This window comes from Elaeis guineensis, chromosome 9 (genome assembly GCF_000442705.2).
Source record: "Elaeis guineensis isolate ETL-2024a chromosome 9, EG11, whole genome shotgun sequence".
Lineage (NCBI taxonomy): Eukaryota > Viridiplantae > Streptophyta > Magnoliopsida > Arecales > Arecaceae > Elaeis > Elaeis guineensis.
The window spans coordinates 13,182,103-13,209,380 of NC_026001.2; the positions used below are offsets into that span (position 1 = coordinate 13,182,103).

The 27,278-nt window shown below is 36.2% G+C and overlaps 4 protein-coding genes across 7 annotated transcripts; 1 reads left to right on the plus strand and 3 right to left on the minus strand.

Annotated features, from left to right (window-relative positions):
• Positions 1 to 108: 108 nt before the first annotated feature.
• On the minus strand, positions 109 to 3,165 carry LOC105051527 (adenine DNA glycosylase). The gene is made up of 7 exons (XM_010932016.4): positions 2,426 to 3,165; positions 2,277 to 2,336; positions 1,890 to 2,006; positions 1,670 to 1,767; positions 749 to 1,299; positions 538 to 644; positions 109 to 362 (listed from the first exon to the last, which is right to left on the minus strand). Exons 1-7 carry the CDS (start codon positions 2,831 to 2,833, stop codon positions 270 to 272), a joined length of 1,434 nt encoding a protein of 477 aa, XP_010930318.3. The 5' UTR covers positions 2,834 to 3,165; the 3' UTR covers positions 109 to 269.
• A 1,343-nt stretch (positions 3,166 to 4,508) lies between these two features.
• On the minus strand, positions 4,509 to 12,006 carry LOC105051526 (6,7-dimethyl-8-ribityllumazine synthase, chloroplastic). The gene is made up of 8 exons (XM_010932015.3): positions 11,781 to 12,006; positions 11,589 to 11,704; positions 9,029 to 9,124; positions 7,942 to 8,037; positions 7,030 to 7,108; positions 6,333 to 6,379; positions 4,986 to 5,045; positions 4,509 to 4,870 (listed from the first exon to the last, which is right to left on the minus strand). The coding sequence occupies exons 1-8, from the start codon at positions 11,914 to 11,916 to the stop codon at positions 4,832 to 4,834; spliced, it is 669 nt and encodes a 222-aa protein (XP_010930317.2). The 5' UTR covers positions 11,917 to 12,006; the 3' UTR covers positions 4,509 to 4,831.
• A 106-nt stretch (positions 12,007 to 12,112) lies between these two features.
• LOC105051525 (ubiquitin-like-conjugating enzyme ATG10) lies at positions 12,113 to 14,721 on the plus strand. Of its 2 annotated transcripts, none has more exons than XM_073242968.1 (7): positions 12,113 to 12,254; positions 12,770 to 12,951; positions 13,053 to 13,109; positions 13,190 to 13,249; positions 13,650 to 13,749; positions 13,831 to 13,928; positions 14,311 to 14,721. In XM_073242968.1, exons 2-7 carry the CDS (start codon positions 12,802 to 12,804, stop codon positions 14,503 to 14,505), a joined length of 660 nt encoding a protein of 219 aa, XP_073099069.1. In that variant the 5' UTR covers positions 12,113 to 12,254; positions 12,770 to 12,801; the 3' UTR covers positions 14,506 to 14,721. The 2 variants fall into 2 exon arrangements, with proteins under 2 accessions (XP_073099069.1, XP_010930316.2); XM_010932014.3 differs by having other exon boundaries at positions 12,115 to 12,254; positions 13,047 to 13,109.
• Positions 14,722 to 14,993: 272 nt separating this feature from the next.
• On the minus strand, positions 14,994 to 26,489 carry LOC105051524 (uncharacterized). 3 transcript variants are annotated; one of them, XM_073242965.1, is made up of 9 exons: positions 26,354 to 26,489; positions 25,958 to 26,042; positions 25,011 to 25,090; positions 23,077 to 23,179; positions 22,813 to 22,969; positions 19,319 to 19,447; positions 17,324 to 17,410; positions 16,821 to 16,865; positions 14,994 to 15,410 (listed from the first exon to the last, which is right to left on the minus strand). In XM_073242965.1, exons 1-9 carry the CDS (start codon positions 26,439 to 26,441, stop codon positions 15,273 to 15,275), a joined length of 912 nt encoding a protein of 303 aa, XP_073099066.1. In that variant the 5' UTR covers positions 26,442 to 26,489; the 3' UTR covers positions 14,994 to 15,272. The 3 variants fall into 3 exon arrangements, with proteins under 3 accessions (XP_073099066.1, XP_073099068.1, XP_073099067.1); XM_073242967.1 differs by lacking the exon at positions 23,077 to 23,179 and having other exon boundaries at positions 22,813 to 22,964; XM_073242966.1 differs by lacking the exon at positions 17,324 to 17,410.
• Positions 26,490 to 27,278: the final 789 nt, after the last annotated feature.

Consider the following 27,278-nt stretch of genomic DNA (forward strand, 5'->3'; position numbering starts at 1 on the left):
TGGCCTTTAACAGGCAATTCTACAATCAAACTTTTTTTGAGGGAAAATTCTGGCCTTTCACCACCTTGGAACAGACTATCTTCTGCTTGTTAATTTCACACAAATATATATAGACACAATAATCAAGATTTTTTGTTATATGACTGACAACAATTAGGGACAACAATCAGAGGGATAGCATGAGAGCCATATTTGGCAATAAATATATCTAGTCCAGTAATCAAACAGATTCTAATCAATTCACGCTGTATCCAATTAGATGGTTGCTCTCATGAAATTGATCTTTTTGCCTTCTTCCTTGGTACCCTGATTGGATGTTCTGACATTTGTTTCTGTTTAAAATTCTGGATCATTTTGTAAACCTGCATAAAAAAAATTCTCCGGTTCAGTCACCGGATTATGGGAATAAATCTAACAGACCGAGGGGCTGGATATTCAAGCTTAAGCCTTCCCGAACAACTCAGTCTCATATACTGCTCATTTATAGGACTAAAAATTTAATCGCAAAGCTACAAGCAGCATGCTCAAAGAAATTACCTTTCTTACTCCAGATGTTAGTCCCATGCTATCTATGGAACTTCCATCCACACATTTCCATGATATCTTGCTATGGTCCTCATCGTCTCCCAATAGGTTCAAACCACCTTCATAAACAACATAAGACTGTATAAGCAAACGCATGCATGATACTACCAACATCTGACAAAAGCAACAACATTATTGTTATAGGGGGCTGGTATGTTCAAACCTTTCATGGACAAGACCAACAACTCAATGTACATTCGGAGCCGAATGTGAGAGAAAACATGAACATACTCCCCAATATCTTCTCTTAGTATCACATTGCAGTTTCTTCCAACATCAACATTAAATAACTTCTTCAGGTACTTATCCATTGCTTTTCTCCTCGTACCCATATCCATCCTTTCTTCATCTAATAAAACTGATGGGAACTCCCAGAGACCAGCAAGCAATCCTTCTTCTGGCCTTTTGACGAGAAGAAATGCATGTTTTTTGTTGCTATCTTTCAAAACCTCCCTATCCGAACCTTCTACTATTTGAACAACACAAACAGCAGCAAAATCATGCCGCTGTTTGGCCTTTGCAACCTTTGTTGGATAATCTGTGACCCTGACTGTTTCACTGTTTCTGGAGAGCAAAAATGCACGACATTGATCAGAAATTGGGCATGTAGAACATGCAGGGTTGGTGGTGCTGCACAAGGTTGCCCCGAGTTCCATTATGGCTTGGTTGAAATCTCCAGGTCTTGAAGGATCAACCAGCTGCCCAGCTAGCTTCCTACAGCATCAGAAATGAACTTAGATATACTATTCTCAAGTTTGAAGTCCAATCACAGAAGAAAACAAAACTATATTGCTAAAAGCAACAAAATAATATGACCAACAACAACAGCTTTCATCGCAAGCATTAGATGTTGAGTACATTGAACTTTATTCAATTATCAAATGTTTAAGAGAACTATTAAAATTAACTCATTGGAATTCTTGCTAATGTTTAAGAGAAGTATATGTTATAAGCAAAATCAGAAAAGTTATTCAGTATATCACGGAGGCATTGCAAGGGTTTGATGTATATGGAAAAAAGAGAGCAGGAATTGGCATCATGTTTGTTCCCATCCATGAACAATGCAAATAGCATAGATGCTCACCAGAAACTCTTGACAGTAGCAGCTTCTTTTGGGTTTGCAGAGATGGCTTTAAGCCTGCTGATCACCCTTACTACATTTCCATCAACCACAGGGACCACCTGACACCATGGAAACCATCTTAATCTGAACAGTTCGCATCCAATGTTCTTGAGCCAGCGTCTAAAAATCAGATAGCACTGAAAAAGAAAAAAAGCAAGAAGCACAAAGCTTTTAAGAATACCTCATTGAAAGCTATAGAAGCAATTGCCCCTGCTGTATAATCTCCAATCCCTTTAACCCCACGAAGCGCAGCAACTGTTCGAGGAAATTCTCCTTCTTGAACAATGGACTTAGCCCCCTAATTCACCACCCCCCACACCAACGCATCAGCTATCTCAGAAATCTAGACATTAAGATTGTTTTTTCTTATCCAATGCTTCCATGTAACCAAACAAAAATTAAAATAAAGGACAATAATTTAGAAGATGCCAGGCCAATTAGGTCACCAGGCTTTACGAAGCATTGAAAGACCTCATTTTTTTCTGTCAGATGGTTTTCTTTCTTGCTTATTTCGTTGTTTATCATGGAAAATGCATCAAAATTATAAAGTAAAAAAAAAATGATGAACCTCCAATAGAAAGCGCGCCCTCCTGTAATACCCCAAGCCAGCCCACATCTCATTTACTTCCTGCGAAGAAAACAATCATATGTAGCTTAATGATGAAATGGTAGTGAAGTCAGTCGATTTTTTTGGAATTCCTTTTTTTAATTAATTACCTCTTGGGAGGCGGCGGCGAGGTGGTGGAGGGTGGGCCACTTGGCCATCCAGCGGTTGTAGTAGGCGACGACGGTGGGGACTCGCGTCTGCTGCAGCATCACCTCCGACACCCACACCGCATATGCTCTCGCCTCATCGTTGTTTTTCCGGTGATCGCTTCTGCTCGCCGTTCGCCAGGGCAAGACCCGGTGGTTCTCGTCGTACCACCGGAGGAGCGAGCCACGGATTCTTTGGGATTCCTCCATGGTGAAGTCTTCCACATCCTTGACGGCGGCGGCGGCGGCGGTGGCTTCTTGGGCTTCTCCTTTCTCCTCTTCTTCTTGTTGCTGCTTCTTGGCCCCTCTGTTACTACTTCGCAGTCTCTTAACTTTCCTATCTTGGCCTTTACGTCTCCCTCCTCCTTCCATTGATGATGATGTCGAGATGGGAAGAGAGAGAGTAGTATTTAAATTTAAGCTGGGGATTTTTTTTGCCGCCAAGAGGATTCGGTGGAGACGAAGTCCCAAATTGGAAACCCTTCTGCATCCTGAGATGACGAATATAAGCCGTCGATCTCTGTAAACAACGTGATCTCTCTATCTTTTTGGAAATTGCCTGTTGGGCTAGCCAGTTGCTTGGGCTATATATATATATATATAATTTTTTTTTTCTTTCCTCCAATCGAGGAAATTCTATAGCAATGGAGAAATGGGAGAGGAGCCAGAGGTGCCTTTTAGTTGCCTATAACTGGAATTACAAGTTGTAGAAAGGGATTTGTTTGGTTGTCTGCCATTGAAAACTAAACTACAAATGCAATTACATTTATCTGGTTGTTTGACATGGAAAGAAATATGATTGCTCTATAACTATGCTAATGGAGCTACGCTCGAAAAACAATGAATTGTTCATATTTTTTATCATATTATTTATAGTATAATATTTTGATGATTATAACAGAAAAATAATATCAATACTAAATTATTATTTGATTAGTACAAGGATAATTACTATATAAACATGAAGTAATTTGATATTATAGTAACTAACCATATTATTTATCAAATTTATACATATATTATAATAGTATATTTATATTATTACTTTAATATTATAGTATTATTATAATAATATCACAATGAGATAATAAAACAATAATAAATTATCTTATAAGATAAAGATATATTATAGCACAATAATGTATTATGGTATATAAATATACTATGACATTAGAACATAATAATAGTATAATATAATACAACATTTATTATCATCATATTGCAATAACATCATAATATTACTATTTATAGTAATACCATGATGGTATAAATTAATATTAATTTATTAATAGTATTATAGTAATATTACTGTTATTATTTAAATTACAAGGAAGAGGAATGATTGGAATCATGAGTGATCCCCCAAAAATTTCTCAATTACAAGATTCCTTGTAGTTGGATCTGTGACCCTTTTTATGTAAAACTTTGAGCATTTTTTTACTGCAATTAGTCTTGGAGGTTTTTTTTTTTTTTTTTTTAATTATAGTTAAATTGTAGCCTACAATTGCAATTGCCCACATCCAACCACTTTCTCAGGGTGGCTGAAATACACTTGCAGCCAACTGCAGACTGGAGCTCTAAGTTGCCAACCAAATAGCATAGAGGGCCTATTGTGCTGAGCTACTCACACAGAATGCATCAATTGCTCCTCCATTCTCTCTTGCATGGCCTAGTGCACATATGCAGAGGAAAGAAAGTGTGCAAGCAAATTTAATATGAAGATGGCCTGTGTGAGCAACTGAAACTATTCGAACTTCACCACATGTTGGGCAAGTTAGACAAGGGAAAGCCAAATGCATATGTAGGAAAGAGCTGCCCTTATCATCTATAGTATCAATACTCTTTCAGTTAAAATATAGAGAAAACAAAAGTTTGCCCATACCTCGGAAAGGTGTGAAAAAAATCATTAGGAAGCACCAAAACAGTGTATTACAGTCTGATCTAGATGAGAAACAGAGTGCAATCTCTGCAATAAGGACCTTCATTGGTGGTCAGTCAAAGGCACATAGATGACAGGCAGAGAAGGCCTTCTCAGTCGAAGGGCAAATTTTAAAAGAAAATGCATCATTGATAATACAACAATTTTATTCAACTGCCAGTCAACCAGAACAAGAAAATTTCTTCATAGGATCAGCGTGTCGCAAGGTGCCATCGCTATCAAGTCACCACTGCTTTTCCAGAATTTCAAGCAAGCAACACTAGCAGAATAGAATTAAACTACAAAACTCTCTCACATAGATTATGACTGGAGGGAAGAAACATCAGGCTGTGCATTAGCCTGCAATTACAGTTCAACTCTACTGGGTACATGGAAAGAGATAATGCCGACTGCCGTGCAGTTTGGATGGGTTTCTCATGATTACCGATTTATCACTTCAAATGGTCCCTAAACAACGAAGCCATCTCGATCTACATTGAGCATGAAAGAGCTCATCATTCATTTTGACAGAGAAACATTGACTTGGAGAACAATAGATTCTGCTAAAATAGTCGAAAGTGATATTAGTCCAGAAAGAAAACTTACTGCGGTCAAAGCTGCCTCAGCACCCTTGTTTCCAGATTTACCACCAGCTCGATTTATAGCCTACACATGTTACATTGGATCATCAAACCTTATGAAAATAATGATATCATGTAGGAAGGGAAAATAATTTAACTTCACACATTAAATTGATGATGACACCACCTTTCCGTGCAAATGCACCATGTTTCAAATGTCCAGCATCACTTGAAGACTAAATTTACTTCAAATGATTTGGTCAAACAGATTCTACAGTATGCACTTCTATACATTGTAACAACATATATTATATATTCTCATGTGAGCAAATTTACAAGAGCTGACATGTTACAGCATAACCCTTTTAAGGTTGTCATGCCAGGTTTTGCCAACACTTTGTTCAGTTAACATTAATAGTAATAGAGTTAAACGACAGCACCCTGTTTTCTGCCTTACTGTTCCTGAACTCAGAACACGATTGAAGCCCTGTTCCAATCCTGATATGCAAAATGAAGACCCTCTCTAATGGTCCATTTGTTTGGGATTATTCTAGTATTGGAAAATAATCCTATACCAGATTATCATGTTTGGTGTGAAAAATAGAAAAAAGCGATAGTAAAAAAAATTAGTGGATCTCATGTTTATTTTTTAGAGAGAGAAGGTAAAATAAATACCATGGGGGTTAGTATTTGATAAATTCCCAAGTAGTAGTAATCCATACTTGACAAAAATACCCCTAATAAAGTATATATGTAATCATTGAATTTGTTTTGATATCTTCCTAAATTTATTTAATAAAGAGCTTTTGTAAAAAAAAAATAATATGCAGATGGTATTATGCAAAGGACTATGTGATTATTGTCATTATATAAAAACTGACTAGAGATGATAATGCTATCCTAACATTAAAGAATTATTTTATATTGATGGGTATATATGTAAATTTGGCCTTATTTGTATATAGGATTACCCCCAATCAAATATAATAATCTTTTTTCAGTTTCATTTTTCAAAATAATTTTTTCACCAACCAAACATAGTAAAAATTATTTTCCTCTACAATCATTTTTTTCAGATAAATGATTCTTAGAAATCGTCAGATTATCCAGTAATTCAACGTACCCCAACCAAATAGACCCTAAATGTTTAGAGTTAAGCTAGAAGAGTCCCCAAGGGCACAACAAAAGACTAAATTGTAGGGTGAGGATCCATGCATCAAGTGTTATTGTCACATAATTTACTCCAATGCCTACCTAGTTCAAATTAAGCAATCTATATAACATAATTATTAAAGAGCATGGTTCTTGTAAAATAGATCAACTCTAAGCTTTAGAAACACTTTAAATAAACTAGATTTATATGATCAATTACCTGGTCCATGTCATCACATGTCAGAACACCAAATATGCATGGCACTCCTGCAACAATATTAACAGAAAGCTTTTATTTTCTATCCTCCAAGTAGTTGGTCTCCAATGTTAAAAAGAATAACAAGATCTATCAAGATATAACTAGTGCTACCGGACTGGAAAAAACAAGTCTGATAACAGTACAAGTGCAGAAAGTGATGTACTAACAATTAATGTCACAAACTTGAACACTGGATGAAGATACAAAAGTAGACCTTATTCACCCAAATCATATATTACCATGCTGTGAATATTTGTGAGGAAGGGAACATTTAAGAAACCTGAAGACGCATTTTGGTTGCCTACATCCTTGAGATGATGAATCTCTTTCGGGGAAAGAAAAAGGGCTACAAGCCCTAGCAGTAGAATAAACACAATAAGATCCTATGATGCAATAATAACATGACATTTTAAACTATAAGTACAGGGAAACCATTGCCAAGAAAATGCACATGCAGAAGCAGTATAAAGGTCCTTTCTACAGTAAGGACTGTGCAAGATAATATATATTGAGTAACTAATCATCAAAAAGCCAAATGAGAAAACAAACAGCAAGGAAATGGAAGATTGATATTCAAATACAATACATGGGGGATGTAAAATAAAATCATATATAATAGGATTGATTAAAAAAATTAATATAATAAAAGCACATGAACCTGAGTTTAATCCAGCTGAAAGAACTCCAGATGCCGCTGAATTTGCAACAGCATCATAGTGGGTAGTATCTCCTCTAATCTACAGACAATGACATTAAATAATGGATCAGGGCAGAATGAAAAGATGGAGAAGTATTGAAAGAATTGCAGGAAATAGGACAAACTCTAAGCAATAATACTTAATGAGTTATTTGATGACTCACATGCACATGCATGGACCTGGCCAATGGCCTGCCTCATGCACGTATGTACACCACACACAGAGATACCACCTCATGTATATAGCAACCATAGGCAAGCAAACAAACAATTGCAGTTCTAGGTACCACCTCAATTAATACCTAACCACTGGAAACGACGTCACCATGAGTCCATTCCACAATAAATAAAAATTTTTCCATTCGAATGGAATTGGCATGAAAATGGTCAACAAGTACATGACTTTCCATATTCAGACTAAAGAGTACATCATCATGAAGTCCAACACCGATTCAGACTTCCTTAATGCGAGAACTCCTCCACACTGTCAAGGCTCATGGCATTCAATGGCAGAACCATGAGAGACAGAAACTAACAGATTAAGCTGGCACAATTTATGTGTGGATAAGATTACACTGTCTAATAGGACTCAAAATTTTTTGTCATCAAAGCTTCTAGAATTGAATTTCAAGCAGGTTAAAAACCAATCCGTATAAACTACAAATTGTACTTCTAACAGTTTGTCAATATAATTAATTAGCTGCCAACTTGCTTAGAAGCCAAATCCTCTGTTTGTTGCAAAACAATAACTTTCAAACTCCGTTAGATTTTTAATCCAGATACAATAATGCAGTTTAACCTTCAAAAGAAAAGATAATCCAAAGATAAATATATGATGTAATTTAGGTGGGAACATAAAGAGATAAAAGTTACCACAGCACCAATGCACAAAACTGCATGAAAGTCTCCTGATCTCCCGAGCTGTTGTGCGACCACTGGAATTTCAAAGCTACCAGGAACCTTGACAACCTAGATGGCAAAATTAAAACTGTTACTTCATATCGACAAGGAAGAAGGGTATAAGTAACAACAACCACCTTTTTCTGAGGAAAAATAATAGTATTGAGAATTTTGTTGGCTTAGAAATCATGAAGAAGAGTTAAAATGACTAGCATGTGCATCAACAAAAGTTGGATGGTCAAATATGTTGCAGACCATAAGGCTAGGTTAACAATGATAGTTTTTTCAGAGTGGGGAACTCATAATCAATTGCCAACCTAGAAACATCAGTAGTGGAAACTAGCCCAAACAGCTATACTCATCTATCTATTTTTCATGAACATGATATGCACTAGTCGGTTGGTTTAAATGTTTCCAATACTGACAATAGCCCATACTTTAGTGTCACTGAAATGATGAGCAATTCACAAGAAAATTATAAATAAATCAATGAGACTATTATAATACTTCAAGTTAAAGCATCAGGTGATCATATCAGAAATCATTTCTGATGTAAAAAAAGTCATAGGTAAAATATCGATAAGCAGAGAAAGAGTAATAAAAACAAGTTCAATCGAGGCACAAGCAGTAAGAATTACTGTACTGAATATAATAAAGATGTCTGAAGCAATCAAGTTAGGAGAAGATATAAGGCAAAAGACCACCAAAAAGAATTCAGACTAGCCAGCCAAAATATATACAAATTGCAGGTAAAGATCATTTTCATAACAGTTCATATCTGGAACAATGATTCACTGTTACAAAGATATCAACATGAATAACTACATAAGCACAAAATCTTCCAAACTATAAACAAGGTGATAGAGCACAACTATGACGTTTAAGAGCCAAAAGAAAGGCATGATAGAGTGGACTAACAATCTCAACATATCAATTTCTTTTCATCCTTATCATTATTTGCACCATTAGGAAAACATCTTGTCACCATTGCTCATTTGGGGAAAATGCATATCCAGAAAAGAAAACTAAGATGCTCCAGTTATAGTTCATACTGACATACTGTAATGTTTTCTTCTGTGACTGAATATCGCCTGAAAGTCTCTAAAGCTCCCTCAAGGAGCAAGCTTGTCACAACCTCATTAAATCGGGATACAACCTGCATGGCCAAAAGAATTTACTTAGAAAGTAAGTTGAGAATAGTTCTTGAAATAGATAATAGGCTTCAGAGAAATAATGTGACAATCATCTTTTATAAGATAAAAAAATTGAAATACGCAACATCAGATCTTAAACCTTCCAAAGATTTGACTCTAATTTAACAAGTAAACCACAAGATTGAATTATATCACAGCACCCAAAACAAATTAAAAAAAAAAATCATTCTCTTCTTCATGGATTACAAAAACAGATCTAAAAATGGAACTGGATTCTAACATTCATTTCTATTTCTTGACATGTGCTCAAAGCCCAAAGACAAATCACTAAGAATTATAATCAAACCACTAGAACAGATGTGAAACTTGTTAAGTAGTCCTATGTTGGATATGTTAAGGATTCTAGTGGTGTTTATGTACACTCATAGGTCCACCCCCTTACTAGCTTAAGCTTTTGGGCTAGATCTTAACATGGTATTAGAGCCCACGATCCTTTTTGCCTACCAATATCTCCATGCTCCCACTTACTAATCCACATGTCACCCCTTGCTCTATGTCCATCGCTCTAGAATTCCATCCCTCAAGCTCTACACAAGAGGGGGGAGTAGTTCCACATTGATTGATTAAGGACACCAATGGTGTTTATATACTCACGGACCCATCTACCTACTAGCTCAAACTTTTGGGTCGGTTGTTTACATGGCCACTTGTGTCTGGTTCCAAGAATGTGTTGGATGCATGCCAAAATTGTATACACATTAGGCACTTAGATACTCATCTCTTTTTGCCCAGCTTTTACAAACAGGTGGATAATTTGACTCTTACAGTAATGAGTTCAACCATCATAAGAATTTTAAAAGTGATTTTTTTTCTTTTTAAAGATTGGTCAAGAATATAGATATTAAAATAACATTGCAAAATCTCTCTTTTCTTGTACCCTCAACAAATGAAGAAGTTTGAGAAACACGTATAATGAAAGAGCTGAAAAAATGGTATCTTCCAATATTTTTCTTTTATACAATATTCAAAAATAAAAATATAATTTAGTTAAAACAATTTTTATATGTATCCCCATATCCCCTTTTTTTCTCTTCTTTCCAAGCCTAATATTTAGACACGCATTCAAATCCAGTTCCTGTATCCATGTCCATGAAATGCTAGAACTAAAGCCAATCTCATCCAGCTTTGGAACCACATGATTCCATTTTCGGCTAAACATTTTTTAACCATGTAGTGAAGCTAGGAGAGAACTATGAAGATAACATGAGTATAAGGGAAATAATTCATAAAAAAGAAAAAGAGATTTTATGGAAAATTAGGAATTATAATTGAGGAAATAAGACATGTTTATGTGCAATCCTGCAACACAATCACCTCACTACCGTAGTGCAGGTTATCATTTTGATATAAGTAATAGATATCAGAAAAATTGAGTTTTGCCAGACTTATTCCATTTTTCAATCTACAGGGAGAATTGACAGATCATCTTTGTTCATTTTTTTTTTCTTGTTCAAAACTTCAAAAAAAAGTCCATAGTTTTTAGTTAACACCAATTCCATATAAAATTGAACATCTTTCCTTTGAAACTAGATTACATATGCTTAAAACTGCTATTATCTTATATTGTTTACTTTATTTTTTCTAAAAAAAAATCTTAGGCATGCTCAATTACATGGATGTACTCCTCATAAATAAACTTTTATGTAAGAATGAAACTTCGGTATGAATTGCATCCAAATCTTATTCTTTACCGAATAGACCAGTGTCAATTTACTCTCTTATGAGCACAAGTAACATAGAAATGGCAGCAGTCATCTCCAGCTGCTGCTAGATAGAGATAGTTTTTAATTTCCCTCATGTGCAATCAGTACGTTTTTGAGGTTTTTATCAACAGTATATTCGAAGATTGGGATGTTTACTATCTGATGCTGCTGGATAGGGGCTTGTGAAACCATACCAAATGAAATTGGGATTTAAGAGAATGTAAATTTTAGATTTTTCTTAGTTTACCTAGAAATCTTTTAAATGTTCTCAGTCAGGAAAAATTACACCAAACTACAGTAGGACCTAAATGTACTTTTGTATTGGGAGGTTTGCTGTTCAATGCTGCCGCTGCAGGAGACTCTTGCAGCCATGTCAAAGGAAAAAGGAAGTTGAACCTCCAATACGATAGTCAAAGAGACACCTCAGCTGACCTCCTCCGCAGTGTGATGCTGGAAGCAAACGCAAGCACTACTAAAGAAGCAAAAATCAAACAGTTCCAGCCCATGCTGTCCCCGCATATTCATATCTGGAATCATACTCACCCCTCAGTGACAAATCATCAAACGAGTTATCTCCACAATCTAATCGCCACTCCAGCAGCCTTTAGGCCGCTAAAAGATCAACTTGAAGAAACCATTGACTAATTCCGCAATTTCAAACAAAAACTAGAAAGAAAAAAAAGGGATCGATAAAAGAACTCACAACTGCGAATCGCATGCCTTCGGTTTTCGTCAGCGATCCCATCAGATGCTTGGTGCCCGCGGCCACCACGACCGGCCCCCGTCCATTTCTCGTGCAGACCAAGTCTCCGGTCGGCGCTGCAGGATCCCAAATCAAGATATATAGATCAAGCTGAGATCGAAGTAATGGAGAGCCTCAGAGGGCGATACGTACCTCGAATCGACGAGGAAAAGGAGACGAGGGTCCGATGAGAATTCTCGGGATGAGGCGGAGCCAATCGAGAAATTCTTGGTGATCGCGAGAGCGATGGGAGGAGATGGCTGAGCTCGGTCGCGGCGGCGGAGGCCATCGGCTCTCTTTCACTTTCGGGGGAAACGCTTATAAAGTGGGAAACGGTACGAAAATGCGTACTAGATTTTGACGCAGAACGTGAGGGCGCTTAAAGGAAAGCCGGCCGTGAACCACAACCCACCATGGAACAAAAATTATTTTTTAATAATAAGTCCCCGGATTCGGATTCATATAAGGATCCGGCCCGAAATCAAAACCCTTCCCGTGTCTTTCCTCCGGTTCCCTCACGGTAGTCCGTCCATCCCTCTTGCTTCCTGGGCCCGAGGGTTCCGGTTTTTTCCCTCTTTCCTCATCTCCGGTGGCTTTCTCGAATCCAATCTATCCGCTTGTATCCCGGTAAATCCCGCACAACTTCGACGATCCCTCCCTCCTAACCACATCTTCTTTTGATTCCAATTCATCAACGAGAAGAGGAATCTCCAATCTTTTATCGTCACCAAGACGTTTATCCCAATATTATTTAGGGAATGCTCTCTTAATTTAAAACAATTAAGGGAAAAAAAGAGAAAGAAAACTAGAGCTCTCAGAAATTTCATCTACTTGTTTTCTCATGCAGAATTTTTATCACCTACTATAATCTTTCAGCTCTTATCAAAAAGAAAAAAAAAAAAAAGAAAAATTATAATCTTTCAACCCATGGTATCTTGACATCTTGATGTCACCTTCTTGACACTCTTAACAGCTAAATTATGGTTAATGAGGCATTTCATGTTCCTTAGTTTTAACGTTAGAGGAAGTTTAACCAAAAATGTTGTATTAGATATGTGCAGTTCTATAGAATCTAGTATGATTTAGTCTTGAGTTGATAGCTTTATTGTGTAATGAATTTCCCTAATTAATCTCTACTGCAGAGGAACTGTTGGTGCTGTCCACATTAGCCATCATGGGAGGTCACTGTTTGTGGGATGGAACGCTCTCGCCTAATGACTTTATTGCTTCAGCAGATGATCTTACCAAGAAATGGATGGCGATCAACCCAAATCTCCCCCAGTGGACATGGATTCCTTGTCAGAGAATGGATGTTTCGTGTAATGTCAGTGATTCTTTCTCTTGGAAATATCTACTTTTTTTTTTCTGTTATTGAATATTTCATTGCTTAACTTTAACTGTGATCTTGTTTGTTAATAGACTCAGGCAGAAGGATACTTAGCACTTGAGAACATGTATCAGCTAAGCGCAAGTGAGGTCAATGTAAGTGGTAAATTGTTGCTTACAACAAAGAAAATTATAGCTTGCAATCTAATCTTATTAGAATTTTTTTTTCTCTTCAGGCACCTACTGATGATGAAAACTACTCTGCAGAAGAAGCACCATTTGACAATGCTACCTTGGTATACTTTGATGCATCATTCTTTCCTGTTCCTTTGTTATCTCCTTTACCTGGTTTTACCTTAAATGTATATTTAAATATGCACATGTGCTGTTTGGTTTGTAATTGCTGCGAATTTAGGTACAGATCTTATTTGCTAAGTTAGGATGATACCTTGAGTCAAAGGTGGATTGCTACTTATTATATGTTAGCAGAGAATTGCTCTTCTCTATCACCTCTATTACCATTTCTTGTATTATAAAATTCTGTAATTTTAAATCTTGCTATATTTCTTGTAGGGATCTGTTTCTTTGGCATGCGCTGCATCTCATCTACTTCTATATCAGTTAGCATCTTCTGTCTTTTGCTTATTATACTTGTACTTATTAATGTTTGAATCATGTTTGTTTTCTGTCTACTAGATCCAGAGCTACAATGATGACATGCACATCTATGATTTTCACATAGTGTACAGCTTTTCTTACCAGGTTCCTGTACTTTATTTCCGTGGATATCGATGTGGTATGTATTTTTTAGACTTTATTGAGCAAAATTTTTGCATCTATTTCTGAACTGAGATGTTTGGCTGGTTTACTTCTGTAGATGGACATCCTTTGCACTTATGCGACATCGAAAAAGACCTTCCTCCCTACTCTTCGAAAATCCGGAATGAATCAAAGTGGACATTTATGACCCAGGAGGTACTTGCACTTATTTTCATGGTTCCTTGGATTTAGAATTTCTTAGTCTGTAAAATGCTTCCTGCGAAATATCGAATAAATTAACAATGAGAATTCATCAATGTAGTCTAAGTGATGAAAGTTTCTAGAACATCCAAGAATTAATGACCAATAGGTTTAGATAGCACAGGAATATTTGCAAATTCCTTTTCCATTTGGCACTTCATTCTCTGAAGATTTGATACTCTAAGAGCTCTTGCTCCACACATTTCTGTTAGCCGTTTTTGTTAATTGAAGTGTTAATTTGAAATTTCATGAGATCAAGAATTGAACCTAGATTTTCAGCACTCACCTAATTCTCTGCTTTTTGCTTTTTAAAAAAAATTGTGAACATTTTGTGCAGGAACATCCCTACCTATGTTGTCCATGGTACACTTTACACCCCTGTGGAACCAGTGATTGGATGAAGTTGCTGCTAGGAGGCGATCTGCCATCAAAGAACCCTGATATGCTGCATTACTTATCGGCATGGTTATCTGTGGTTGGCCAGACAGTTGGATTGAGGATTCCCTTGGAACTGCATGATAAGTCTATCTAGGATTGTTTTTGTGCATCTTTCACGCATAAAGGTTAAGAATTTTTACATGGAAGTTGTGGCCATCATAAGTATGGTAATGCTAGAATCATCTTGTCTCTGAAAGTTCAGACTAATGGAATTATTTATTTTTTGTAGTCAAGTCCTATTGTATATATTCACCAAACCAATGTAAAACTATCATTTGTCTTTATGAGAATTTTGTAAAGTTTTTATTGATAGGAGAGTGCCAGCAATCGGACACCGGATATGGAGTAGATCTTTGCATGTATACTCATGAGCCCATCCACCTTCTAGGTTAAGCATTTAGGTTGTATTTCAATATGGTATTAAAGCCCTCGATCCCTCTTGCCCCCAATCTTCTAATACTCTCCCTTCAAGTCCATGTGCTGTGCCACTTTGTGTTCCATCTCTATTCAGCCCTTTTATATGAGAGGGGTGTTGAGAGAGTAGCAACAATCCCAGAACCATCAAAGCACATCACAATCTCATATCCATAAGCAATATTGAATTGGAATGATCTAAATAATGTTGTTAAAATACAAAAGTTGTTCCATATCTTAACATTGTTGCAAACAAATAAGCCATATCATCACAACAGTTGGTAACATTGCAGTGTATTCTGGTTGAATATGTTGAACTCGCAGAACATTGAGACTGATAAGGAGGACCCTCCCCAGATCTTCTTTGAGGGCTTTCGCCATCTCACAGGTAGCTGACTTGTCATCTTTCAGATGCAACAGAGAAAATTAGTTATTAACATATTTAGGTCATGTTTTTTCCTTGGATATTCTCTGAAAGCAAGCCAGGAATTCAGTGTTTCCTTCAGCACCCTTTATAGGAGACTCTATCCAACCGTTGCTGCAGAATCCAAAATCTTCAACACCCGTAATTATCCTCTCAAGAACCTGTATTCAGGAACCATATCAAAAGGTCAGCTTTCTGGGATGAATGAGATACTTTTAACCTGTCACATACAGCTATTAAAGCCATGTTTATATGAAAAAAAAAATGGAATAGTTTAGCTGTTTGGAAGCACAACTGCAGATCTGCTTGCTGTCTCCTCACACTGTTGTGAGTTGTTGAGCAGATAGGATCAGGTAAAGAAAAATTTGAAGGATCACCAGTGGCTGATGCACCCAAATCCCTAAAACATTCTGATAATGGGATCTATATTGGCTGACCCCTCAAAGCCATCCACCTCATCACTTCCATTCAAGGCTTCATAAAAGAAGCACGCGATATTGTATGAAGAGTCTAATGCAGAGCAAAAAGAAGCCAACAAATCATTATTCTAGAACCAAAGATATTGAAGTTGGGTTATCTATCATAAATAGCATCTTGATCAAGGATTTGGTACTCTGACACATGACAATCTGTGCCATACAGCATAATACTGTGTCAGTGCTGAACCAGCACATGGCACTGCTAAATGCCAGTACGACTACAAGTGCATGCCAAGCATTGGCACAACACAACATGTACCATGCCACTCCTATGGCAGAATGTCACCAACATAAGAAAAAAGGGCAGCCTAATGCACGAGGTCCCACCATTATGGAGTTTGGGAGGGTCAGACATCCGCAGCCTTACCGCAGCCTTACCATGCTTGCAAAGAAGCCGCTTCCATGTTTCAAACCTATGACCTCTAGGTTATGCCAAGGCTCACCCTCAATGTCACCAGCATGTGGCACTTAAAAAATCTTGATCTTGATCATCCATCATATAATTCATTCATACTGGATCACTTTTAGCAAGAACTTTGTATGTTTCACATTACCATATTTAACATCAAAGCCTTGTCAGGCTATGCATATATTTATCAGTAATATGCCAGCCAAATCACCAGGCACAGATTTCTATTAATACAAATCTACAAAGAAGCCTTATTATGTTTCGACATGATTCTAAAAGCCATTGAGTGTTGTTTTACGAGCTTAACTCTCAGACATCAAGTATAGATTACTAGATGTGTAAGCTTAGAAATTTTTCAAGAAGTATGAGATCCATCATAAACATTTCAAAAAGCTAAGGTCTGCAATTGCTCAATGTTGTAAATGAAGTGATCTTTAGCAATTTTTGTGCTGGCATGATCAGGGCCTTTAGTGCTGCACCGAGACTAAGAATTCAAAAACCACCTGACCGAGAGATGACGATCTTTTTTGAATACACTGGCATGCTGAAGGATGATAAAGATTTAAAAGATCAGTGAATGTAGTACAATGGTATAGGCAGCTGCCAGGAGGTCAGAGCTGTAGTTTATCATCCTAAATTTTTTTTTCATAAAACTTCGATTGTGATGGGAAAAGACTACATACTTCTTGATGTACTAGAGGATCTCTCACAATTCCACCGCCTCCCACCTGAAAAACATCAGAAAAAGAGGACTTTCAGAAACAAGGAAACATTCTAGTTTGCATTAATCAACAAAAATATGAAGCGATGAGACTGCATTGGAATCTAAAGTTGCAAAACATAGTCTCTTATTGAAACTCACGTCCACCACAATAAACTATTTCATAAACATCCCAACAGGCCTGAACTACAGAGTGTCTACAGATTTAAGCAGCTCTGGTATCATACTGTAGAAGAGGAATTTTTTTTGGCTGAAAGTTCAATCAAGCAGAACTTAATTACAAGTAAAAGAATAGAATAACTTTAGGCTTCTAACAGATGCATTATAGCACTTTAGCATATATACATTAAGCCATTTTTTGCAGGTTCTGAGAGTTCAATTTTAGGAATCCTCCAACTTTTTTGCTATCAATTTTAAACCATTTAGGAAACTGTCGTATGATTTAAGGATCTTAGAACTGCAAACCTGTGATCTACGAGCCTCAAACTGAGGTTTAACCAGTGTTATCAATGTAGACTCCATCTTCATAACATTGACTACAGCAGGCATCACCTACATTCATGTGCATAACAATTATGCAAGCTAAATTAGGATGCATTAAAATAACAGTCAGAATTTCAAAATAATGATCAGAAGAGATTATCTGAACTTATAAACAGATGTTCATGTCAGATACTTTTCTAAGTCTTATTCTAACCATGAAGAATTCAAGCAGAAAAGACAATGATTAGCATGACGTACCATTTGATTTTAGGTCATGGCAAATCACAAAAGACAAGGAAAAGGGAAAAAGGTTTATATTGCAGAAAATCAAAAACCGGTGAGGCATATTGGAAAATAAGAGAGAATCAATTTCAAGCTCTATGCCCCCTTGGCTATTATTTAAAATATTCAAGCACAAGTTTCCCGCTAACACTGTGTCATGTCTCTAGAGCTGAAACCTATAATATGTAAGCTAATATAAGAGCCATTTCAATACTCATAAGAGCATGGGACATAGAACTAAAAGAACTCAACAAAAGAGTACAGATATCTCCTTGAAATGCATTATTTTTTGCATCTAAATAGTGTATGAAAATCTCTTAACAGTTTTAAGCTAGCCCTGTGAAGCCAGATATTTTCCTATACATGTTCAGCCAAATGGAGAACTTGAAGCAATATGATACTAGCTCTTTTCCTTCCTTTTGCAGCGATTAGTCATGACTACAACCTATTCCATATCTGATTCAATGCAGACATGGATCTATCATCAACCATGATCTGCTCAATTGTTGATGCTGCTTATAGCAGCACCTAGGTCATCTCTCTTTATTTTCTACACTGATACTTGTTAAAATTAGCAAATCAAATATCACATCAAAGATCATGTATTCAGCCCCAAATTTCTTGTCAAGGTTTTTTTAACTATCCGCCCTGCATGTCATAGGCAAAAATTGTCATAAATACTAACACGCATCAGCTGAAACAGTCCTCAAAAATAGCAAGTGGCAATACATTCTCTTCCACCAGACAATAAAGGAGAACAAATGAATATTTAAGAGCACAATCAAAAGCAGCCCATTCTCCCAAGGAATTGGAAACTACAAGGCACCCACGTTTCTATGTGAGACATTGAGATTATCGCAGGCGAGATCTGCTGATAGTCCTAGACCTCCAGGAACCTGAGTCTCTCCCAGTGGATTCCACAAGAAAGATAGCCAGCTATTATCATTCCACAATAACTCTGCCTGAAGGGAATTATATACATGTTCCAAGGCTTGGGCGATCATCAATAACACATGAGATGACCTAGGTGCATCCATCATCATCAAATGTGCAACATGGTAAGCTCGCAACACAAGAAATATAATCAACTAATTCATCATCCCTGGTGCAATGGTTGCACATGTTTAAAAATGATATTTAGACATGACATGACCATGAAGATTCCATCATTATCCCATCTATAGCTTTTAGAAAAACAAGTTTGAGAAAAGGTGCCTTAACCATTCCAAGCTTCCACGACAAGCACTCGAGGGTATCACCTCTTACCACTTGGGCAAGGGGACACGTTTGACTTTGGTTGGAGTCAACCCCGAAGGAAAGGGGTGGGTAGATCTACGGCAGAAATGATGGGGATTAGCCCCTCCTGAGCCCAAAAGAAAATTCCAAGTCTCTACATCCATGTACCCTTTATTACTCTTACAAATTTTAGCTAACATAATAGAAATCTGATAAACTCTATTTTTCATTAACCATGCCAAGCCTCTATAACCATTTACCCTTCTCTTGAATTCACAGATAATAAAATATTGTCAAATACCAATCCATAGTGAGACTTACACCCTGGAGATATAGATATGTTGAAAGGGGGACAGGAATGTAGAATGCATTCTTTAAGAGAGGAACAGGATGACGCATTCAGCAGTAACATAATGCAAAATTGCATGGCATTTGGCTTGTCATTATCCAAAAGCATACCAGAAGTATAGAAATGAAAGATAGGTCCAGAGTCACCACATCAACTTGTTGTGGTAGCCCAGGAAGATATCTTAAATTTGTCCTTTCGATTACGCAGACACGTTCATCTCGACGAATTTTATCAGCCACCTACAAAATCATTAGGACATTAGACGTAAAGAAAGTGTATACCACAAGAACCAACCAGCAGGAACTGGTACAAATCAAATCATAGTTAAGCAACCATATATCAGATGTTGTTAGAACATGATAATGAGGCATTCCTCAAATCAAATGCCACAAAAATAACAGGATTTATACTTTGTTAGAATACAATCAGATAATTGGTCAGGTTCAACAGAGCAATGCAATTCATCTTTTAATCCATTTTTAAAAAAACAAAATCACCATCTACTAAAGGGGAGAAGAACCTTTAATGTTACAAAAATTTGATTTGTTCTAGAAATTATATGCCAAAGTTCCAGGTAACATTTGGAATTCCTTAATGTCCATGACTTATCCATTGGTTTCTTTCATATAGATAAGTCTTCTGATATCTTTCCTTGTGTTGATAAGTGAATTAACAAAATACAGCTAACTGATTGACTGCAACATGCACAAGAAGAAGAAGACATACCATCAGTTTTTCAAAGAAGATTAGAAAGCTGAATATACAACTAAGATTCAAAGGTCAAAATGTGAGAAGACAAACTTTATAATAGTTAGATGATGGTCATCAAACTTTATCTTGGTTGATGACGTTCATCAAACTTTATCTTGGTTGATGACAGTCATCAAACATCATCAAACTACAAGAAGACAAACCATGATTAAAGCTTCGTGATGGCCACTTAATAGTGCTATAGATCACTTAAAGGCAGTAATAGCATGGCAGCCATTCTAAAAGGCTGCTACATTGACAGGTCAACCCACGCCAAATGATTGGTGAATCCCTCATGAGCAGGCTGCAGATGAAAACTCATGTTATTGCATCACATGCCCATAGGGCTGATAAGCTTTAGTAGAAGCATTTCCATAACTCTAAACACTTTTACACAAAAATCAAATGACTTTTTTCTGTCCAATAGAATGAAATTCTTTTTTTTTTTTTTTTTGACTGAAACCAGAGGTAGCAGGATGCTACCCCTTTTTTATTGCTGGTTAAAAAAAAAAAATCAAAGTTGGGATTCAAAGAGAAGCAAAATATAGAAAGAACATTAGACATAGAAGGAAGAAAAGAAAAAAAAAATAAAAGGAAGATTATCTGCAATTTGTTGCAGTTGTAGCTAAAGTTTCTAGCTTCATCCAGAGTCTCCTATGGTTGTCTTCATTCTTCAAAGAATAGAGGTGTTCCGAGCAATGAAAAGTATGAAGAATGTTCTGCAAAATAGAGAAGACAGAGCCTTTCTTCCTTAGAAATACCTGATTGTTCCTTTCCCTCCAAACTACCCAACATACCGCAGCTAATAATTGATCACCTACCTTGCTCCCAAGTTTGTTCTTGTTTTTTCTTCTCCAAGTAGTCCACATGTCAAAGATCGAAGAAGGTTTACCACTTAAATTCAGCTGTAATTTTATAGTTGTCCACAAACTCCTTGAAAGAGAACATCTGAAAAATAAGTGGGTGCCCAACTCCGAACTCCAACCACATAGTACCCACCCGGAGCTGATATTCCAACCTTTTCTCGCAAGGACTTCCCCTATATGTAGCTTATTCCTTATTGTCAACCACAAAAAAACCTTCACTTTTTCAAGTGTTGGCACTTTCCAAAGAATTTTTCAGAAGAGATATTTAAGACCACCACAATTAAGGAATTTGTAGTAGGAGTCAACAGTGAACAAACCGTTCTGTGTAAGCTTCCAAACTGGTACATCTGCAATACAAGACAGCCTAAGAGGGGCAAGAATGGATAGCAAAGAAGACAACTGGATCTCTTGAAGAACAGTCAATGGCCTTTGAACTTTGATACACCATCTCAAATTCCTTCAGGTCCAGTACGATGAAATCGGTCTATTCGGTTTCAATACACAATCATAAAGCTCTTCCATAAGTTAAGACTGAAATTCCAAAATTTGCTTTTCCATAAGTTGGCAAATCATTGACAAATGGCCAGCCTTGACCATAAAAATGAGGAGCTAATTCTACTAAGTCCTTCAAAGTTCAGATTGGATTACCGTAGCCTAAAAATTGATGATATTAAACATTAGCAATGCCTATCAAGCATAGCAGAAAAGTAGGTATCAGTACATTGCACTGGAAACTTTAGGCAGCAATTAGTAGGCTGAATAAATTTTGAAAGCTTATACCTTGTACTATGGAGGGATAGGACTTATACCATGGAATAGGTATATTTTGGCATTTGGTGAGGGATAAGTGCAGGGAAATAAAGAACATTAGATTTCCTTAAATTTTTGGATTCTATCATAGAAACAATACCCTCCCACCTTTTGGTTGGATTAAAGAGTGAATAGGGTAAAAAAGCAACAAGAGGGAACAAGTTTCCCCTATTCCATGGTATAACTTTATTCTGCCAGTTTTGGTGGAATATTCCATTCACTCCATTCTGCCATTTTGGGTGAATAGAGTTATACCGTCTTGGCCTGCTTATACCTCTATGCTGTATAACTCTATTTCTTGGCCAATTTTTTTTGCTACTTAGCAGTATAATCATGAAATGTGGACCTGTTTTCCTTGTTCCATGGGTTATACCGCCTGCCAAACATGGCCGTAGAGGGAGGATGTTGATTAAAAACAAGAAGAAACAGGTACAGCTGAAGCTACAAGCTGAGAACGGTCTGGCTATGTAGCAAGGCATCAACAAAAAAAGGGCATGATGGATGTTTAACTAATGAGTAAGATAGGGAACAAAACTTTTTTCTGTATTTAGGACACAATGGAATGGAAGCATACAATCTAGAAGCAAATGCCTGGTGGTGGGTTGAAGCTTGCATATATTAGTGGCCATGAAGGAGCAAACTAGAACATAATTTCAGAAAAGCATATATAATGATATAGCGGACAATTTGGAAGCAAAAAATACTGAAAACCTAGAATTTGAATTAAAATATTGATAATCCACAGCATATGTTATCGTGCCACAAAGCTTTAACAGCTACCTGGTTGCTTCATAAGTGTTTTATATCTAGATAACACTAGTTAGAACATAAAATTTAATAATAAACAATATTAAGAAGACATTACTTAAAATACCAATATAAAAAATTAACCTAAAAAATATTGAAACAGTAATCATGTAAATCATGGCGGTACAGTAATTGCAGTGACATTGTAAAGGTAGCAATGCATGGAGCCATCCACTACATACAACTATGCAAAGGTAGCCAACCCCAGATAGCTGGGACAAGGCTTGATGATGATAATTATGTTTTTAGTTCCATCAAGAAGGGCCAAAACCACTATAACAGACACTATAGGCATTGAAACTGCATTATTTAAAGCCATAACAAAATGTCAAACATCGAAAAAATAATTCCTTGAGAACAAGTAAACATACTTGTCCATAGCCAACATCAACTCCATACACACATGATGCACCCTGCTGAAGCAAACAATCAGTAAAACCACCCGTGGACAACCCTGAATCAAGTGCTACTTTTCCAACAACATCAACACCAAATTGTTCAATAGCAGCCTCTAGCTTGTATCCTGCTCTGCACGAAAGGAAAATGAATCAGATCATAGAAAAATGCTAAGCAATACTTTTAGAATGCAATTAGAATATGAAATGCTAGATAGGTGGTTTCTATTGAAGCATCACCTACATACGTATTTTGGAACTTGAGCCTTTATCTCTACAATTGATTTATCAGATACAGGTGTTCCAGCTTTGTTTACTACTCTTCCATCCACAAAAACTTTGCCTATAAAAAAAATGAAAATAGACAGGCCACAGTAATAAACTAAGCTGTCTCTGTAAGAAAAAATTGCAATGAGGCATCGAAAAGCCAACATGACAACAACAAAGAAAAAAAGAAGATTGTATCCATGAAATGCCTATTGATGCAGTTTTGCATCAAGTATTTTATATACCTATGAATCTATATGCCCCAAAACTATACTTCTACAATCAAAATCAGTTATGCATGCCAAAGAGTTTATAAGTTTTGACCAAGATATATGATTTTGAAAGATTCCATAAAATTTGCCCATTTTGACAAACAAGTTTTAGTTTCTCACCATACTGCTCAGCAGTGAAGAAAACTGAACGACTCACCGAAACTCAAACCTTTTTCTACTAAATTTTTATTTTTCCTTTTTATAGAAGGACATGGAGAATGTGGTTTAAGGTCATGAGTAAGGTTAACAAGCTTTTCTTCTTCTTCTTTCTAACAATTTGGGCAGAAATAACAAAGTTATGATTATCAAAGTAACAGATTACTGAATTTGTTTCTAGCCTCAATGAGGTCTAAGCTCCTTGACATTTAGTTTACATTGTTTTGCAACACCGTATGAAATCACCTGGCCTATCTAGCAGAATCTACAGGAGGCTGGGGTGGGGAACTTAGGTCATATTAATAGTTTCTTCATGATAAAATTAACCTATTAACCTCTCTTTTGACCTTCACAGGATTATGAAACTATAATTTTGCATTCTAACCCAGTTTTAATTGGGGAATTAGATCACAGGTCTTTGCTCTCATAGATTTTTCCTATGTTAATGTCTTCCTTTAAGGAAAGGTGGGAGCATTCCACCATTAATATACTAAGGTGGCATTTGGTTTCAAGGGAAAAAATAAAAAAGAAGAGACAATCCTTAAACATCAAAGAAAAGAAGGAAGAAAAATGTTAACCTTTTCTAGGGAAAGAAAAAGAAAGTAATATTAGTAGTGGTTGGTTCTGGTGATGGTTGTTAAAACTAACTTATTAATTGTTCAACTCATGGTTTGACCCCTTCATGGTTTATAATTAATTGTTCAACTCAATCATGAGCATGATGACCAATTTAGTCTCTTTAATACATATAAGTGAGGATAATGTCCTATCATCCTAGCCCACTTCAAGCATGCCATAAACAACATCATCATGTCTATCCCTTCTTCGAGTCTAGTAAGATTCCATTCTATCAATTCAAATTTCACTAGACTAACTTGGTTGATCATGCCCACACAGCTAAATCTAAAAATAACTATAACTAATTATTAGCCTCCAATCCTTTTTAGAATGAATCCTTCAATAACACTAGTCAATACCAAATTATGAAACTCCGAAAGGAATGGGCTTATTAGGTTTACAATTTTAGTTAAAGATCATCCGAGGATATTGTATCATTCTAGCGCATTATTATATCTACCAACATGAGAAGAAACTAGGAACGTTTCGCATGAAGATGAAGATAAAGAAGGGGTACAGACGGAGTGAGAAACAATGAGATGAGGTTTCAGATTAGGGAAATTAAATGAAAATAGAGTCTCAACCATAAAATACAGGAAAGACTTTTCTTTTAAGAGAAAAAGATAAATAACACTACACCAGAAAAGCAACTGCTTGTACATGCAAGTTCCATAAAAGGCCTAGAATGTCTGCTGTTATGCATATGATGACTTAGATTTCAGATCATTGGCAAGTAAATGAATGAAATATTAAGCAAAGAGAGCTACCTACTTGTCCTTATATAGTGCACTTATGGTACTAATGAAGTTAGGCAGTAATTTAAAAAATAAATAAATAAATAAAAGTTGCAAAGCAACCAACCTTGGATGATCCATGATTGAATGAATGTCCGGCTATATTGCTGAAACCTTTCAAGACATACTTCATCTAATCGCCTCCTCCTGAACAGGTCACAGTATTCGTTACAACTTTGAGTTAAAATAGTACTTATTCAACAACATTATAACAATTATATCATCGTATAACTGCAAAGACATAGGTTTACTTTCTTGATTTGTTAGCATACTTGATGACAGTGCAAGTTGGCCAATAAAAGGATAAAGATTAAATTATCTGGAAATTATTTTTACATCTCCAGGGTACAATGGCAAGGTCATGAGAGTTGTAAAATATCCCCTCCACCAAAATTAACTTTTAGCTCCTGGCCTAGAAAACTGTGCTCAGCTTGAGGAACGTCCCATTTAATTCTTTCACTAAGCCTCGAATGTATAGCATAGTACAAATGCAAGGATGACAAGCACTTAATAAAGGATTTTAAAACCTTGTCCACATGAACGAAACAAGAGCAACACTCTAATTTTTAAGGTCCATGCCAGATCAGCACTGCAAACCAGACAAAGATTATCGAAATCCTTTCAAAATTCAGTGCCATAGCCTGTTAGAAATGAACCAGTGAGGGCCTTTATTGGGTCATACCGATTTTCTGTTTCAGGACAAAATTCCCACAGAAAAAAAAATATTGTGCTTTGGATAGAAAATACCAAGACGCAAACTAGTTCCTAATTATCCATTTTAAGAACCAAAAGAATGATCTTGCAATCTCCAAAGTTCAAAATCCAAACGAGTTAATAATGATCTGAACTGTAGTTTATTCAAAACTAGCAAGAATGAACAGATATTGTCCTATCGTCATCACAATTCGAAACCATTTAAAGATCCTCCCTACCTAAACTATTTCGCCAAAAATTCGCATAATTAATAAGGACTTTAAACATCATCAGATAGAAAGGGATTAACAGGAAGCTTACTTCTTCGTCAGTTGAAGCTTTTCGGCTTTTGCAACCGCATAGCATCTGACGTAACATGATTGCGATTGGCCACTTAGCCAGCTCACTGAATTCAACCAGAGTATTATCAGAAAACTGTCGAGAAATTAGCACAAATAGAATAGGAAATTAAAATAACAAAGAAAAGAGAGAAAAAAACAATGTGGCACATGAATTCATGAGTTGAGAAGGCAAACTTATGCATCACAAACTAATACATGAAAAGGAAATCCAGTAGAATCGTTGAGAAAGTTGAAGCAAACAGACTGCAGGGGCAAAATAACGAAGCAAAGTCTTCCAAAACCAAATTGAAAAGAGAGAGAGAGAGAGAGAGAGAGAGAGAGAGAGATGAGGGTGAGGAAAGAAAGAGAATTGTACGCCGAAATCGCCGGTAGAAGCCGGATAAAATGGAAGAGGAGAGGAAGGATGCGGCAGAGGAACGAGAGAGAGGAACGCTTGGAGCCATCTCTCTTGCTCCGTTCTCTTATCTTTGTTCCTTCGGTCGGCTCTCTTTGGCATTTGGGTTCCATAAATCGCCGCATATGGCTATAGACCCGGATCCAATTGGCGTCCACGCCCGATCCGGTATAGAGGCTACCCGCACTGTTTTTTTTTTCCCTCCATAAATAACCTCTGGATATTCAAATTTACATAAATATTTTTATAAAATTATTATTTACATATGTATCTTTATAAATTTTTTTTTATACATCTACTCATAAGGATATTTTGATCATTTTAATTTCAAATCATTAATTTTTTATGATATTAGATGATGTGGATACATATGAAAAAATAAGAAAAAAATAAAATGCATACAAAATAAGTATTTTATGAGATTATATATGTAAATATTAATTTTTAAAAAAAATTCATGTAAATTTGAATGTTTAAGGGAGTATATACATAATTTTTCTTTTATTTGGCTTGTGTTATCAGGTGGGTTAAATTGGTCGGATCATTAACCAGTTAGATTTATCATTCAGACTACCCACCGATCATCTGATGGTTTGTTTTTTTTTTTTTCCTCCATATATAACCCCTAGATATTCAAATTTATACAAATATCTTTATAAAATTACTATTTGCATATGTATCTTTATAAATTTTTTTTTTTTATACATCTACTCATAAGAATATTTTGATCATTTTAATTTCAAGCCGTTAATTTTTTATGATATTAGATGATGTGGATACATATGAAAAAAAAGAAAAAAATAAAATACATACAAAATAAGTATTTTGTGAGCTTATACATGCAAATATTAATTTTTAAAAAAAAATCATGTAAATTTGAATGTTT